The 18,782-nt window shown below is 38.0% G+C and overlaps 1 protein-coding gene across 1 annotated transcript in view; it reads right to left on the minus strand.

Moving 5' to 3' along the window:
• Positions 1-18,782, minus strand: part of AP2B1 (adaptor related protein complex 2 subunit beta 1) — a 122,372-nt gene that overhangs the window by 57,030 nt on the left and 46,560 nt on the right. Inside the window, exons 11-14 of the mRNA XM_033847217.2 lie at positions 16,925-17,090; positions 15,289-15,387; positions 7,058-7,317; positions 435-627 (exon numbers count right to left, since the gene is read on the minus strand). Coding sequence (XP_033703108.1) covers positions 435-627; positions 7,058-7,317; positions 15,289-15,387; positions 16,925-17,090 — 718 coding nt within the window. The remainder of the gene's footprint in view (positions 1-434; positions 628-7,057; positions 7,318-15,288; positions 15,388-16,924; positions 17,091-18,782) is intronic.

Consider the following 18,782-nt stretch of genomic DNA (forward strand, 5'->3'; position numbering starts at 1 on the left):
AACAAAATACAAAAAAGGCAAAAGTCTGAAAGCCTCAAAATAGGATGATCACTATGAGGTCATCTGAACGATGTTCAGGTCAGAAGGGGAATTACAGGGGCTATCCAGAGTTAAGCAGCAGGAGCAATAATAAGCTCTGGAAAGGTGACTAGGTTGGTTAAACATCAAAAGTTCCATTTAGAGGCAGGACAACAAAATAATCATGTACACTTGTAGACATATCCCATACCAATGATGAACAGTATCAATTACATCTCTAGAAAAAATAATCCTGTCCTTTATCAAAGGACATTGCTCTGCTCGTCAAGGAAAGGTCTAGTTCTAAAAAGCAGAATAATTTAAAGTTCTTCAGCATATCAAGAATTAAAAATAACCCCAGAAATTTAAAAATAAAAAGAATTTAAATATCCAAAAGAAAGAAGAAAGATGCTTACCAGACTATCTAGTCCTCCTCCCAAGAGATCCACTGCTCCCATCTGCATGGAGGATACCTGTGGCACATTGACTGGGGGACCAAGGTCAAGGTTTAAAAGATCCCCCAGAAGGTCACCTTGAGAGGGGATAACCTGAGGCTGTTCCAGGTTGGTGGCAGTGGTGGTGCCAACAGGGCTGTCACCCGCATCAGTGCTGCAAGTCACACACAGAAAGAGGGGAAAAGAGAAAAGTCAGTTTCACCTGGGACATAGTAACAAGGCAATGTGGTGAAGGTCAGATATACAAAAACAGGAGGGGGAAAAAACTCTTATACTATATAACTTCATCAGTCAATCAATTTTAATTGAGCACCTACTCTATAAGGGAGCACTGTAATGAGAACTCTGGGGAAATACATCTTTTTTTTTTTTTAAAAAAAAGGAAATATATTTCCTGTCCTCAAATAACTTATACTCAAACAAACAAAAAACCAGCATTCACAAAACAAGTGAAAAGCACACTCACTGTGTAAAAGCAGAAATGAGTATTGTGTGTCTGCACACTGACAGGATACAGATGAGAAGCAAAACAGAACCAGGTGGGGCTGATCCCAAAAGACTCTGAGAATGGTTTTATGGCTAGATTTTCAAAAACAGCGTAGTTATGAGGAACTACCAGGGAGAGACCTTCAGAAAAAGAAAGGATAGCTTGTGCAAAGGCACAGAAATGAACAATTTGACTTTAGGGGTGGTGAAAAAATTATACTGGCAGGAGCAGACACTGTAATTGGTAAGATTTGGGGGAAGTGAAGATGAGGGAAATACAACTCTGAAAACAGGTCTGGAGAGTTAATTTTTTATGATAGGCAATGTACAATCACTTTTATTTGATGAACAAAGAACTAAAATGAACATTTAGAGGAACATTACCCAAGCAGCTGTGTGTATAATGGACTGAAGTTGGGAGAATGGACATGAAGATGAGCTAAGAGTGACCTAAACCGTTACTGCCACAACACTGTAAAAATAAAAACGAAGTGGTGAGTTCCAAGAGATGTTAAATGGACTAGGCAGGGGGAAATGATCTTAATAGATGGTGCTGGGTCAACTGAATAGCTGCATGGGACAAAAATGAGCCTTGACTCCTACACCTCACAACATAAACAAAAATTAGAGATAAATCAGACATAAACGTGAAGGGGAAAACCAAGAGGATTTCTATGACCTTGGAGAAGACAAAAGTTTCTACAAAAAGCTCTAACCAGGGCTTCCCTGGTGGCGCAGTGGTTGAGAGTCCGCCTGCCGATGCACAGGACATGGGTTCGTGCCCTGGTCCGGGAAGATCCCACATGCCGCAGAGCGGCTGGGCCCATGAGCCATGGCCACTAAGCCCGCGCATCCGGAGCCTGTGCTCCGCAACTGGAGAGGCCACAACAGTGAGAGGCCCACGTACCGCAAAAAAAAAAAAAAAAAAAAAAAAAAAAACTTCTAACCATAAAAGAAAAAAAGTGATGAGCTGGATTTCACTAAAATTAAGAACATTTCTTCTTCAAATGACACCATTAAGAGAAAGTGAGAAAAGGTATTCTCCACAGACTGGGAGAAGTTTGCAAAATATCCATCTGACAAAATACCTGTATCCAAATTATATATAATTCCTACAAATCATTCAATCGTTACATAAAGAATTCCTACAAAGATGATAACTCATTAAAAAATAAGGAAAAGATCAGGCATGACACAAAAGAGGATATACTAGCAGTCTATAAACATGAAAAGGTACTTCCATCTTTACTCATCAGGAAAATGCAAATTAAAACTATAAGACACCACTACAAATCAACCAGAATGGCTAAAATTAAAATGATTGACAATACCAAGTGCTGCTAAGGATGTGGATCACCTAGAACTCTTATACATTTCTGGAAGGAGTGTGCACTGGTACAATCACTTGGGAAAACTGGCAGTATCTCCCATAGCTAAATATACATCTATTCTATAACCCAGCAATTCCACGAAGTGTATACACAAGAGAAATGAGTATATAGGTCTACCAACAGAAATATATACGAATATTCGCAGCAGCTTTCTCCATAAGAGCCCCAAACTGGAAACAACCCAAAGATACATCAACAGCAGATATAAATAAATTGTGGCATATGCAGCAATGGGATACTATGCACTAATAAATAGGAACACGCAACTGATAACACGGCATTAGAGTAATCTCAGATATTATACTGTGCAAAAAAGCTAGAAACAGAAGAGCAAATGCTGTATGGTTCCATTTACATGATGTTCAGAAGAGGCAAAACTAACCTACAGTGATAGAAATCAAAACAGTGGTTATCTCTGGAGGGTGGATGTAACAGCAAAATGGCATGAGGAGTCTTCTGGGGTGCTGGAAATATCCTATATCTGATCAGAGTGGCAGTTATATGAGCGCATGCACACGTAAAAATCTATTGAGCTATACACTAAAGATTAGTGCACTAATACTAAGATTATTATAAATGACATATTCATTTAAAAAGTGAAAAAAAACAATGAAAATTTCAGGCTCAGATGGCTTCACTGTGAATTATTCCAAACATTTAAGCAAAAAGTAAAACCAGGGCTTCCCTGGTGGCGCAGTGGTTGAGAGTCTGCCTGCCGATGCAGGGGACACGGGTTCGTGCCCCGGTCTGGGAAGATCCCACATGCTGTGGAGAGGCTGGGCCCGTGAGTCATGGCCGCTGAGCCTGCGCGTCCAGAGCCTGTGCTCCGCAACGGGAGAGGCCACAACAGTGAGAGGCCCACGTACCGCCAAAAAAAAAAAAAAAAAGTAAAACCAATCTTAGATAAACTTTAAAGTAGAATAGAGAATGACAATTGAAAAAATCTGAAAGTATTTCAGTTTTATTGAATGTTAAGGAATTACCCCTAATTTTGGCTTGATAATATATTGTGATTTTTTTTTAAGTCCTTATCTTTGAGAGATACCAAGTTAAGTACTCATTGGTGAAGTGATATGAGGTCTGGAATTTAATTTAAAATACTCCAGCTCCCTCAAAAAAAAAATGTGTGGGGGTGATAAATGAAACAAGATTGGCAAAATACTGATGACTGTTGAAACTGAGTGATGAGTAAACGTGTTTGTTATACCATTCTATCTTATATGTTTCCTAAGATTTATATAATTTTTTAAAAACTAAACAACGACTATAAAAATTCCATTAATAAACAAATGCTTTCTTAAAAAACGAAAACCCTACATAGGTTCTGACAACACTTGAACAAAGAAGAATGAAGAATCAAACTCAGAAAAAACAAAAATGAAGAAGTGAAAGACTAGTGTTGCTCCTTATAAGAGGAATCTGGAGGGATGATGGGGAAAATAATATGCTGCTTTCAGTTCTGTTAAGTTTCAAGTGAGAAAAACAAGTAGGGAAGACCAACAGACAGCTAAGGAAAAGGGACTGGCAGTCAGAGTTACAGAAGTAAACTTGGGAAGAAATTCACACACATGCCTCAGGTGAAATGAGCAGAGTAACTCGGGGGTGCTGTGCTAAGAGCAGGGCGTCTTTAACAGAATATATCAGTGGTAACTGCCTAAGGGAATACATAGAGAAGGTTCAGAATGAGCCTTGTGATACAACCAGAGAAGAGAAGGAACACAAAATTGCAACGATTAAAGAGAAAAACAATCTAAAAAAAAGAGGGCTTAGGAGGAGAAAGTGTCAAGGAAGCCAAAAGGAGACCTATCTAGATTGGGGAGAGGGTGGGTACAAATAAAGCCAAAAATTAATAAGGAAGTCAAAAGGGGAAACAATTTCATATACACCTAGCAAGAAATATATGAAATCTCCATAAGGGGTATCCTCTGCCCGTGAAATTCTATCATCTCTCAACATGTACCGTTTGGGAAATGTGACAAAACACATGGATTTATCAGCACCTTTAAATAGAGGCAGAAAAGGCACATATTTTCCTCCACTCTAATAGACAGGTAAGAGTATTATGAGAAGACAAAAGTGAGTTAGATGAAAAGAAGTAAATGATCTTATAGTTTCTACAAATTAAGAACATGATAAATCGTTATTATGTATTTTTTCTAAACTGAAGACACAAGAAAATAACATGAAAATCTTTCCCCATTGTGAAGGCATGGGAAATAACTGCATAAAACTGTCATCCAAGCAGTATTTTTAAAAGGTGAGATATTTCCAAGTTAGACGACTATTTACCATCTCATGCCCACAGAGCAGCTGACAAGTATAGTAAGCAATACTCAACTAAAAGGCACTTTTCCCTTTCCCAAGTGATTTTAAAAGACCTCATGAAGTAAAGCATTTTTAAGCCTCTAAGGTTTTATGGTGCAAACGTATTTCATGTCAGAGGCATATCACTTATTACCCTTAGGACGCAGAAGCTAGGTGATGTCAGTACTCTTACAGACATGCCATTTGCAGCAACATACCCATATTTATTTCAAAGGGGATTTTTCTGCACTTGTGTTTCTTTTTTAAAAACAGGGCTTCCCTGGTGGCGCAGTGGTTGAGAGTCCGCCTGCCGATGCAGGGGACACGGGTTCGTGCCCTGGTCTGGGAAGATCCCACGTGCCGCGAAGTGGCTGGACCCGTGAGCCATGGCCGCTGAGCCTGCGCGTCCGGAGCCTGTGCTCCGCAACGGGAGAGGCCACAGCAGTGAGAGGCCCGCGTAGCACAAAAAAACAAAACAAAAACACAAAACAAGCACAAATGGACAAAAAAGTCATCCAAAAAGAAACCACATAAGGAATTGTGAAGGTAACAAATTGAAGGCTATTAATCTGATAAAGACCTTATGTAAAAGACTGTGCTTCTTTTTACATATTGGTTCTCTCTTTGTGTTCTAGGAAGAGGTGTTTTTGTTTGTTGATTTGTTTCACTTTCCCCATCCCATTTGAGGGTCAAAGTTATCAGGAGAAAGGTAATTTAAATGGCAAACAACAGAAAGTCCATATCTATTTATCAAAACTTGAAGCACAGACTGGGAGATGTACTTAGAAGTTAAATGGTCATATCTAGTGAATGTTAAATATGCTTGCCCACGAGGTCAAACACCCTGTAACGAGGCCTGATCCTCATGAAACCACAAGTTTCCTTTGGGTGAAAATCACAGCACTGCCCTAAAACCAAAGATTCAACGCAAGGGCTAATGAAAGATTAATAATCATTTTCTTAGGTACTGCCCTTTTCTTTTTGTTTATCTGTGCCCATAGTCTGTCAAAACAGAGCTACAGTATTGTAAACGTTGACTACACTAATTTGTAAAGCAATAAATCCTACACTCTGGCTATTCATGAACCACTGAAACAGCAATATATATTACACAATACGAGACACTCAGATACGGTGCAAGTGCAGATACTCTAACCACTCAGAGATCAAATTCTACTTAGATTTGAGGTTTATTATAATTAATGAAGGGAGATTCTGAAAAGATTCCAAGATACCCATTATAAGAGTTTATTAGAGTACTGCCACTCCCAAATTAAAATTTTAGGGTTATCTACAAAGCAAGAGTTCCATGTTACCTGACAGTCTGTTCATAATAGCATTTCCTTACTGATATGGAGCAATTTATTTTGGTAAAAAAGGTACAGGCAACTGAACAACTATGTCTACACAGAACCTAGGCTGCTCTTATAAAACAACCCTGCAAACATTATTTCATTAACAGCTAGCTTTACAGCATAAGAGAAGCAGTGTCTGCTAACTTCATCCATAAGCTTGAACCAAAGTTACAGTAAAGGATAAAAATAGCTAAATGTATACATGGGCGGACCTCATTTTATTGCACTTTGCAGATATTGCAGTCTTTACAAATTCAAAGTTTGTGGCAACCCTGCATTGTCAGATGATGATAAGCATTTTTTAGCAATACAGTATTTTTTTTTTTTTTTTTTTTTGCGGTACGCGGGCCTCTCACTGTTGTGGCTTCTCCCATTGCGGAGCATAGGCTCCGGACGCGCAGGCTCAGCGGCCATGGCTCACGGGCCCAGCCGCTCCGCGGCATGTGGGATCCTCCCAGACCAGGGCACGAACCCGTGTCCCCTGCATCGGCAGGCGGACTCTCAACCACTGCACCACCAGGGAAGCCCCAGCAATACAGTATTTTTAAATTAAGGTATGTAGACTATTTTTTTAGACATAATACTATTGCACATTTAATAGACTACAGTATAGTATAGACATAACTTTTATATGCACTGAAAACACAACAACAAAAGAATTCATGACACTTCATCGCAGTGGTCTGGAACTGAAGTGCACTATCTCTGTGGTACGCCTGTACAGGCTTTTTACCAAGTTTTCAACTCTGGGAAAATTTCTAGCCTCATCTTTCTGGAAACTTCAGCAACTTTCAAACTTTATCCATTTAGAAAATCTTCACCACAATTTTCTAAAGGCACAACCTTACCTACCCTGAGATTAGAACACAGAGGGGCCTTTTAACCCATTGTTTGTGTGTGGTCACTAGTATTCAGATGAAGCCTCCAGGGCAGTAGAGTAGGTTTGCCAAATGCATAGCAAATTTTTCTAGGCTATAAAAGCTTGAGGAAGACCAACTTCGTCTAAACAGAGAATCACTTCTCACTCAAACCTAGTTTACCTGCTTACCTCCCATGATGTACTGGCAAGTGTTTGCGATGGATTCCATGACTTCCTTCCACAAAAGCATTGGGCGGCTTATGGTACACTGAGGCCAAAGAACCAATGTGGCAGATGAGCTCATCCAACAGAGTTGGCTCAATAAGATCTGTCTCCTCAGAGATCAGTGGCTTCTCGGACAAGACTACTTCTTTGGCTGTGACAGGATCAGTTGAGAGAAGGCGCCAATAAATATAGCCCCGGTCTCGAAGGTCAGGATTATCAGAATCCTAATGAAAAGACAATGGCAAGAAGGTTTAAATGTAACCTTTCTCCATACAGAAAGCCAAACTGCTGGATTTATTATCAAGGCAATGCTGAAGTGATTTACACAGAGCTGGCCGTTAAGAAGATATTTAGACTCAATATATTGTTAATAGTCATAATTCTATAATCTCTAATGTTTCCAAGAATTTAAATATAAATTGAAGTGGGTTAGTTCTAAGACTCAAATTCAAAATGAAGTTGGGAAAAGGAAAATAAATTTTAAGCCAGTAAAAATCAACTGCTTACGATGGCCTCAGGACATAAAAATAATGTTTTTAACTGCTTTAATATTAGCAGGATTATTCATGAAACACATCTTACATATATTTCACTCATACCTTCTTTCTTCATTCAAATATTTATTAAGTATCTCCTATGGAGACACTAGCTAGGCCCTGGATATAAAGAGACAACAACACAGTGCCTGACTTCAATGAGCTCAAAGAATATTAATTATTACAATATAGTATGAGAGGTACTATTACCTAAAAAATAAAAAAAAACTGTTCAAGAGAGAACATAACTAAGTGCTTCTAAAAGGGGTGACACTTGAATTTAGTGGTCTCATTTTTTTTTGTGGCTGTTTAAAAATAATTTTATACATGGTCATGGCTAAGAAAAATTTATTATCAATGACACATCACAATTTAGAAATGTATAATATAAAAATAAGTCTCCCCCATCATCCAACCCTACCCCACCTTAACTCCCCATCCCCAAAATAGCCATATTAACAGTGCACTATATATCTTACCAGAGAGCTCCCACACATATATATTTATTTTATACAAAACCAGTTTCATAGTATGTATACTGCTCCTCAAGCTGCTTTCCATATTGGCACATACAGCTGCCATTTTCCACTGTATATGCAGCACTGCATCATTATTTACTAGTGTCCTATTGATGAACATTTAGGCTGTTGCCTCTTTCTCCCTCCTTCCTACTATTTATTTTTGCAATCATTACAAAGTGGCAATAAATATCCTGGTATCCACCTCTCAGAATGTCTGTATAGTGGCATTCATTTACGCATGAATTGTTCCAGTGGTATCATGTTATTAAAGGCAACAATCAGTCCCATTTCAATTTCTGTATTTAAAACACATACAAAAATATTTTCTTTAAACTAGGCCAGGGTTTTTCCCATGAGTTTCTACATAAGCAGATGAACTGGTTTATAATTTAGCCATTTAAGGCACGTATCATTCAGCTCAACACCGGAAGTGACCCTGATGGTTTTATATATATTTTCTTAATCATGTATATTTAATTTGCACTCAAAATGGAGTGCTGGTTAAAAACAAAAAAGTATAAAGAACACTGAGATACAAGTTAATACAGTATAAAAATGGTAAATTTTACCTCAAGATAATCTTTATCACATTCATAGGTTGCATTATTCTAATAGAAATGCACATATACATGTATTATTCATATCAAAATGTTTGTAGTATTTGAAATGCCAGGGTTAAAAAAAGGAAACAGTGATACTATCCAATCTAAATGAGTTTGTTTTGTTGCTTGCTGGGAGGGGGGCTAATTTGCTCCTGAGGAAGTGTTTATAAATAGCAGCCTGAAACCTCCTCACTTGGATTTTCATTTGGAAACAAAGCGTGAATATTATGAAACATAAACAAGTTGAGTTTTTAAAAGGGCAGAATACAAGTTTCTCCAAGTATCACATTAGGAAAGCAATCCCCTGCCCAGCTTTTATTGCTATTTAAATTAAAAGTTAAATTTTAATCTGTATATTCAGTCCCCAAAGCATGTCATTTAAAATTTGTAGACTATGCTTTTTATTACACAATGAACACTACACATCACTTAACTGGGAAAACTTAATTTGCCTTTATATAGTAGTAAAGTTGTTAAACATATTAAAATAAACTACATAATACAGCTTAATAATATACTTATCAAAATATTTTTTTTTTACTTTAAACTATTTCTCTCATATAGCTGGTACATATTTAACCAAATGGCCAAAAAAAAAAGATTCCTGTGGGGATTCACAAAATATATACTTCCGTGAAAATAGCTTGAGTCCCCCCACAAATTCAAAACACTGCAACAGGACAAACTTCTGAAGATAGAATCACTGGATCAAAGGGTATACGTACTGTAAATCTTAACACTGACTTAAAAATTTAGTCCTATGAGAAATGAGAAAATGCGTGCAAATTTTCCAGGACTAGAAGTGAAGAGTGGGCAAGGATCTCCACTGTCCGAACTCAGTTATCCTGAGGGGTGATCTGTTAGGACTACTATCAGCTGGCCTTCACTGCCTTACTAATTCACATGGAGACCACGATAAATCAGGCCCAGTCAAGCCTAATGACAAGAAAATAGAAACTTTTTATGATTTTAAGGTGCCATTATGTGTTTGGTGACTCAGAAAATTTGGTTTCGGATCTACTTTACTGCTAGTCTGATAGGCCCCCATAAGGATCTCGAGAAAATAGTGTATTTTCCAAAATTTGAGAGCTTCCAAAACAATTCTTACCAAGCAAGCTCTGAAACAGTAATTCTTAAACTATAATGTGCATCAACATTTTAACACACCAGGAAAGCCACTGAAAGTGCAGATTCCAGAGTTTCTGATTCATTATGTCAGAAGTGGGGCCCAGGAACTTTTATTTTTAACAAGCAGCACAGGTGATTTTGATGATGACGGTCTCTAGTTCACAGACGGAAAAACTAAGGTGAAGACTTCTTTTCCATGTACTAAAAATAGTAATTACTAAAGTTTGGACATTTCTATGAGTATTCTTTACTAATTCCTCTAAAACTATCAAAGCGAAAAGACAAATCCTTGAAATAAAGCCATGGATTCAAGGGTTGGTTTTCTTTTCCCCTAATTATATATATATATGTGTGTATATATATATATATATATATATATATACACACACACACACACACACACACACACACACACACACATATATATAGTTTTTTTTTTTCCTAACCTGTTGACTTCTGTCATTTAACTGGGGTGTTTAGACAACGTTTAATGTACTTATTGATATGGTTAGGTTTGGAACTGTTGTCATTTCTTTTTTGTCTTATTTGTTCTCTGCTCCTCTTTTATTCTTTTTTCTTTATTGTTGTTGTTTTTATAAATTTATTTATTTTTTGGTGCATTGGGTGTTCCTTGTTGGGTCTTCATTGCTGTGAGTGGGCTTTCTCTAGTTGCCGCGAGCAGGGGCTACTCTTCGTTGCGGTGCGCAGGCTTCTCATTGCGGTGGCTTCTCCCGTTGCAGAGCTTGGGCTCTAGGCGCATGGGCTTCAGTAGTTGTGGCACGTGGGCTCAGCAGTTGTGGCCCACGGGCTCCAGAGCACAGGTTCAGCAGTTGTGGCGCATGGGCTTCGTTGCTCCGCGGCATGTGGGATCCTCGCTCGAACCCGTGTGCCCTGCATTGGCAGGCGGACTCTCAACCACTGCACCACCAGGAAGTCCCATAACATTTCTAATCATACCACCATTTTATTTAAAATTAGAAGCACAAAGATTTCACACATACTTCACTGAATTCTCAGCATAGATAAACAATAGGATTAAGTCTACTATAAAGACAGAACAGTAGTATGACAGAGAAATTTGCCCAGTCACGTCCTGAACCAGGGGATGTAGCAGAAACAGAACCCCACCACCCAATTCAAATTAATGTAACTCAGCAGATCATGCTGCCCTCAACTTAAAAATTCATGGCTGGTAACATAAATATTAAATTAGGTTCTTATTTCACGAACTTGAGAAAAAAATTCCAGAGGAAAATTCCAGTGGAAAAGACTTATATAAATGTGCTTATTCTATTATGCTAATGCCTCAGATTTCATTAACTGGACAGAAAAGGCAAGCCTAGAGAAACTGTTTATTATTTATAGCCAAATATGAAATAATCATCCACAATAATCTTAAAACCTCTAAGTTCACTTATTTATACTGGCTTATGCACAACAATGCTTCAGGCAGGGAAGACAGGAAATGAGTATTCTCAAAAGTCATTCTTAACTTTCAGACTTGAGAAGCAGCATTAACAGAGTAGAAAAGGGCAAAGACTCTGGAGCCAGGCTACTTGGGTTTGAGTACTAGTTCCATCCCATATTAACTGGGCCGGTCTCTCTATGTCTCAGTTTCCTCACCTACAAAATGGGAAGAGTAACAGTATTAGTATTAACCCTTACTGAAAGCCTGGCACATAGTAAGCACTATACAGATGACTGTTGTTACTAAGATTCTCTACTAGTCCTTGTACAGAAAATCTAGAATTAGGAACGTCTGATGGTTTATTTATACCCTGCCCTGTTCTAGAAATGGATTTAGCAAATCTTATAAAATACATCTAAGGCTAGAGAACATAAATTAGAAGCAAAGGCAGAAAAATGCAAGCCACGATGACCCACACATTTTCTACGGGAGATCCTTAAATCTGATTCTAAGGTTTCAAACATCTGATATGAAAAACAAGTCTAGTCAGATAAGCCATTCAGAGGGGCAGTTAATTACACACTAATGCATAAGAGAATCCAAAACTGGTTAGGAATTTTTTTATGGGGTTTCATAGAGAAAAAAATATATAATGGAATAAATACTTTGATAACAGACCTAAAGAGGATAGTTTCTCATGACAACCCTTACTACAGGATGATGATATTAGTGTAATTCAGTAAAAACTATTCTAATAAGGGTCAAATACAATGCAGTCTAGATCCCCAGCTCTCTACTAATCTGGCTTGATTCAGTGGTAAATTTCAACATCTGTAAGAACATAGGGAATCCTCCCTAAACACTTTATCTCAGGCAAATACTGTAATAAGAGTGAGTTTGAACTCTGACAAGAACCTAAAACACAGCTCTCCTATGCTGCCTGTTAAATACAGATACAGAGGCCTTAAGAGACAATGGAGATGAAGGCAGGGTTCAGAACTTGTGAATACAATAGATATCTACCAAAGACACTCACTTGATTATGAGGCTAGCCTTATCTATTCAGAAGTGAGTAGACAGGATTTCCCTGGTCACACAGTGGTTAAGAATCTGCCTGCCAATGCAGGGGACACAGGTTCGAGCCCTGGTCTGGGAAAATCCCACATGCCACGGAGCAACTAAGCCTGTGTGCCACAACTACTGAAGCCCACATGCCACAACTACTGGAGCCCGTGCTCCGCAACAAGAGAAGCCACTGCAATGAGAAGCCTGCGCACCACAACGAAGAGTAGCCCCTACTCGCTGCAACTAGAAAAAGACCGTATGCAGCCAAAAGTAAATAAATAAATAATTAAATTTAAAAAGGGGGTAGAGAAGGAGCAAAGCCAAAATTCTTTTTAGAAAATTGTTCTAACTCCATCTTAACAGAGATACAAATGGGTAATAAAGGGTCTAGACTAGGAAATCTAGAATGCTCAATATAGATAATATTAATTGCTTTGCTTCAGGCAAAAGGAAGTTTTAGAAAAAACACTTCAAAGAGCTCTAACAGATAAATTTTAAAAGATGTAAAATTAATAATAGGAAAGGTGTATCTATTTTCCAAGGTGGATGAATGTCAAGTGGCCTCTCAGCAGTTAAGATGATTTTGACTATTCCACACATACATAAACACAGAATCTTCAATTTGGCTGAGGCATGAATCTGTCACACAATGTAAGCCGAGACAGTCTCTTACCTGCCGAGTGATTCTAGGTCACCACCCAGCACTCCCATCTCTACATTTTTTCTTTCCTTATTTTCTACTTCTTGTGGTAACTTTCATGGAGAGCCAAATATTGCTGATGCTTTGAAATGTGGCCGTCAGGGGAGAGTTAAAACTTGAGATATTTTAATAAACAGAAATCCCATGATTCTTGAAGAAAATGAGATTTCTGAGAAAGCTAAGAGACTGTATAAATAGGTATTTATCTGTGTTCAGGGAGTTTTCTGAAGTGTTAGTACATAGGCCTCATTAAAGTCAAGTTTACTATATTACCATCTAGAATAAACACAAGACTTCTTTGAATCTGGTTAACTTATACAGAGCTCTTTCTTTCATAAAGGAGAGAGGCTCCAGGGCCTGTAGCAAAAGATAGAAATGAACTTCAAGGCCCTAAGATGAAGTCAAATACATGGCTAATTTAATGGCAATCACCCTACGGAGTCCGTAATAAGCACTACATGATTAAGAAGGGGCAATTTCTATTCAAAATGGCCCCCTGTAGATGACCTATTAAACATTAACGTGAAAATTAACGTCTAACCTAAACTATTTTGATTCAGAAGATGACCAATTTCTGCTCTTAGTGCCAAGACATGCCTCATCAGTGATGGACAACCTCCCAGTCCACTTTTCATGGACAGATGGTGAGCCATGGCCTGCCCTTGACTCCACATACTCATATGGATGCTTCTTCACACTAACCATAATGGGGTCAAGTGAAGGTTTAGAGACTTGGGGAAATAGCACATTAAAAAGTTCATTCATAATTTGTTGGAGAAATGGAGAAAACTGAGAGGTACAAGGGGTGGAGTGGGACACCTCTATTTTCTGTGAAGTGAATTTTCTGACATCCTTTAACTCAACTACTGTTGGTCAACTGCTCCTTAAAAGATAATCAAGTGATAATTCTCAGTAATGCTTACTTGCATCAGTAATCAGACAAGACAATTATCTTAATTTTTAGTTTCAGGTCTTCTTCACATTTGAGTTCATTGATTGTAAAACATCTGTACTTGAATCAAGTGTCAGAAAGTAGCCTTTGACTCTAACAGTTTTCTTGGCTGTATTTTTTTCAGAGTTGTATAGCATATCCTATAAACAACTTATTTAATAATGTTGTCTGCTTTATAGTATTCCATTAAGTATTCAAATGCCTTATCTGCCCGTCAAACTTCTTTTCCTTAAAATGGATTCCTGGCATTTCTAAAATTAAATTCTGTCAGAGGAAAGAAGAACTTTGCATTTATCATGTGCCAAATGATGAGCTTTGACCACTTAACAGATGATGTATTGGCAACTATTCAAGGTTCACATTTGTGGTCTCAGTTTGGAACTGGTTTTCAAGAAGTGTACTAAGTGCACACCCCAACCGTACTAATTAATTACAGGATTTACCATATTTAGTCCTCCAATTGTGCTCATTATTGATATGAAATAAAGCTCCCCAGAGCAAAAAAAAAAGGAAAGATGACAGCTCAGAACTAGGTTAAATAACTATAAAAGAGTTCAAATGCTGTTAATATACAACTATAAAGAGATGAAAGGGGAAAATGGTAAATTGAATATCTGAATCAGATTCCATGTGTAAACACACATCATAACTCTTGACAGCCTGCTAAAGCCAGCCTGTTCTCAAATCTAATTAAGAACATTACTGGATCATGATGGACTGATCATTATACTAGTTACGTCAGAAAAAGTAATTACTTTGATTTCTGTGTATCCAGCTGGTTGCCACATTCCTGAAATCAGAACCCTCCCTAAAAGGACCAAAAATACTAAATAAATAAGGAAGCAGCATTAGCACTTTAAAATTACTTAAAGAGAAAGGCAACTTATCTAGAAGGCAGAACAGCACACGAGATATTTGTCAAAGCATTTACCATCTCTACAGGGTACTTTCATTTGAAAGCTGAAATTAAGTCCCCCAGAAGGAGATACTGTGAGACTCAATGTCATTTTCACAAAGTCATGTCCTTCATTAACACTAAAGAGTCTAAGTTCAATTTTCATGAATTATCATTAAAACTGGAGTCAGTCAATTCATTTAGAAGCCATACAACCAGTTCTAATTCAGCAGAATATGTAAAAGAGGCACTGTTTTTATTTTTTTAACAGAATCTAAACTCCTTCCGTTTAAAATCTCTGCAAATGAACCTTCTTGGAAGAAGTTTCACAATTTCCTAGAATTTAAAACAAGACAAATCAACTCCATGCTTTTTTCAGACTTCTTACCTGTGTTGCCAAACTCAAGACCTGCTGTACCAGCTCCTGCGTTTCTGATGGTTTCTTGAGAAACAGCTTCACTATGGCAGTAAGCAGAGTGAGCTGTACCTAAGCAAATGTAATTTAATAGGTAAAGTGAAAGACATTTGCATTATTCCACACCATGAATTCCAAAGTGATATTTTCCCAAATATGACTTACTATGAGGTCTTTCTGATTTTGATTAAGAAACAAAGGTTAAAACTCAGCCAATATCCACAATAGCAGTCAAAGGTATTCATCAACTGAAAACTCACTAGCCTCCTATCTCCAAATTGCATTTTTTGGCATCAAAAACTGCTGGTTTGTTTCTGGCCCAGATAATCACCTGTATTTCTTAAAGTACATGCTAACATACTGATAGCAATAAAACTGGTTCCTGACCAAATTCTTTATTATTTACTTCCACCAAAAGCTACAACTTCCAGGGAATTAGGGAATCATTTATCATACTGAGGCAAGAGCCAAGACAGTAGAATTATGCCAGATCACAACCAGTTAAGAGTGGCATGCTAGGGCTTCCCTGGTGGCGCAGTGGTTAAGAATCTGCCTGCCCATGCAGGGGACACGGGTTTGAGCCCTGGTCCAGGAAGAACCCACGTGCCGCAGAGCAACTAAGCCCATGCGCCACAACTACTGAAGCCTGCGTGCCTAGAGTCTGTGCTCCGCAGCAAGAGAAGCCACCACTATGAGAAGCCCTCGCACCGCAATGAAGAGTGGCCCCCGCTCGCGGCAACTAGAGAAAGCCCGCGCACAGCAACGGAAGACCCAATGCAGCCAAAAATAAATAAATAAAACAAATCAATTAAACACACAAAAAAAGAATAAAATTTTAAAAATAATAATTAAAAAAGAAAAGAGTCGCCTGCTGAACCATGAAACTACTGGCTGGTATATGTTCCTTGTAGGGCCTATTAAAATTACTATGATAGATTACACACATGAACTTCAATTTGCAGTGAGTACAAATGCCGGGGAAAAAGCTTTAATAATTTATCTGCTTCTCTGGGCCTTTGACTCGAAGGTCTCTCAGTTTTGGTAGAAGACAGACAGAAGATGGGAAGGAGTCTAACCACAAAGAATCTTTTCAAACTGCACATGCCAGCCTTCACCCCAGACAGAAACCCCAGCTCCAACTAAGCCACAACCATTACTAACAGCAGTGGGTAATCATCTTTAGGTGACAAAAAATTAAAAAGTAATAACTACTGCTCTAAGTCAGTAGTTGTCGAAGTGTGGTTCTGGACCAGCAGCAGCAATAGCATCACCACCCTCAACCTTGTAAGAAATGAACATGCTTAGGCCCATCTCAGACCTACTGACTCAGAAACTCTAGGGGTGGGGCCCAGCAGCCTGTCCTTTAACACAGGTTAAACACCAGTGCTTAGGTGCTTCTTAGGCTCATTAAAGTCTGAGAACCACTGTCTAAATTAGGCAGGCTTGTTCCAACAGAAGTTAGCACAACAGAAAAGGTTACCCCTTTTTGGGAGAAAAATGAACATACTATATGTGTATATAAATTCACACACATGAAACTGCCTAACCTTTACCTTTCCTGAAATCGTCCCCAAAACATCTAATACATAAGATATAGATGGGAACTTACCTGGGTGCTTTCATCATGAAAACCTTCCAGGAAGCTCTCTAGTAACTCATCTGCATTGTCAATTCTTTCAGCATATTCTCCCACAATCCAAATCATAGCTGCGCGAGCGTCTGGTTCATCCAGTGAGTCTAAGTTCTCACACAAAGTGGCAATGATACTTTCATATCTGATATAACAAAATGGACTATGGTTACTGAAGGCAAAACTGAGAAGTGTATTTAACAATGAAGCCTAAAAAGCAAAAAACCATGGACAAGGTACCCTAAACCACCACCAAACTACAAAGACTTTTAGCCAAGAGAATGTACAGGCTTTAAAGCCAGAAAATTATAAATGTCTTCAATTTTCCTTCAATTACGTTTTAATAACTAGACCACAAATCTTTGTAAAAGCTTATCAGATATGCTTTTCACAAGGAAAAACTAACCTATGGTTTAAGATAATACCACTACCTTACATTTCTCACAGTCCTTCTCATAACTAGATCAGAGAATTTTCCTATTACTTCATTTTACCTTCATCGTAGAGGAACAGAAATTCCACTTTACTATTAGGAAAATGGAGTCAGACAACAATAGCATCCAGAAACAGTAATTTTGCCTCTTATCCACCTATCTCTGCTTTCTATAGAGATCTTTATGTTCCTTCCTCCCAAGGCACCCACACTAATGACCTGTTTTTCTAAAGAAATAAGCAATTCGAGTATTTATTTTTACAGGTCTATAGCTCTCATTCTTTACCATGTTAAATCCATCTCCTTGGCTAATTTTTTTTTTTTTTTTTTTTTGCGGTACATGGGCCTCTCTCGTTGCGGAGCACAGGCTCCGGACACGCAGGCTCAGCAGCCATGGCTCACGGGCCCAGCCGCTCCGCGGCATGTGGGATCTTCCCGGACTGGGGCACAAACCCGTGTCCCCTGCATCGGCAGGCGGACTCTCAACCACTGCGCCACCAGGGAAGCCCAGCTAATGTAGTTTTAAACATCAGAATGAAATTGTATAATAAATGAGAAATGGACAACTGAATAATACACTTAATTGTTTGCCCTATTTCCACTGATTAAACCAGGTTCTCGATAATGCTTTCTTAAAATTAAACTATCATAATCCCTCAGTAATACAGACCAGAAATGGACACATTTCTTTACCAAGCATATTAAGATATACACCTCCCCACTTAATCAAGAAGTTTAGAAACCCAACCCTCCTCTTTCCTGGGAGAACGGTAAAAGTATATGATCCTTTTTCCAAAAATACCATTTCTAGAATTCAAAAAATATATATATATATATATATACAGTATATATAATGCTTAATAAACCACTGCCTTATTAAAATATTTCTTCTAATTCTGAGTCCACCACTAAGCTAACTAACTGTAAGTCACTTCATTTCACATTATCTTTAACGATAATCAGAAGCCTTAGCACAGTTCATCTCTATGATTATAAGGTAAAATGAGATTTAGGATGCTTATAAGATCTGCTCTTATTTCACTCTTTCAGATTCCTTAATTGTTTGCCTTCAAAAGCAAATCTGAAAAAAAAAAAAAAAAGCAAATCTGAAAAAGTATTTTTGTTTCATAACTAAGAGGCCTCAATGTGAAAATTTTTATGGAGTGAAAATGTAGATTTTGTATATCTTAAAGGAAGCAGCTACAATACTTCAGAAAAGGCCTGAAACTCTGACAGTTCATTGTTGCATGTTCTATAATTTTCTACAAGTACTACATAACATACTAAGTGAGTAGTGAAGCTGTCACCTCCCTGGCTTTTACAATAAGGTGACCATATAATTTATTACTCAAACTGAGACGCTTCTGAGAGTGAAAAGGGGCACAATTATTAATTATGCCTGGT

Source organism: Tursiops truncatus, chromosome 20 (assembly GCF_011762595.2).
Source record: "Tursiops truncatus isolate mTurTru1 chromosome 20, mTurTru1.mat.Y, whole genome shotgun sequence".
Lineage (NCBI taxonomy): Eukaryota > Metazoa > Chordata > Mammalia > Artiodactyla > Delphinidae > Tursiops > Tursiops truncatus.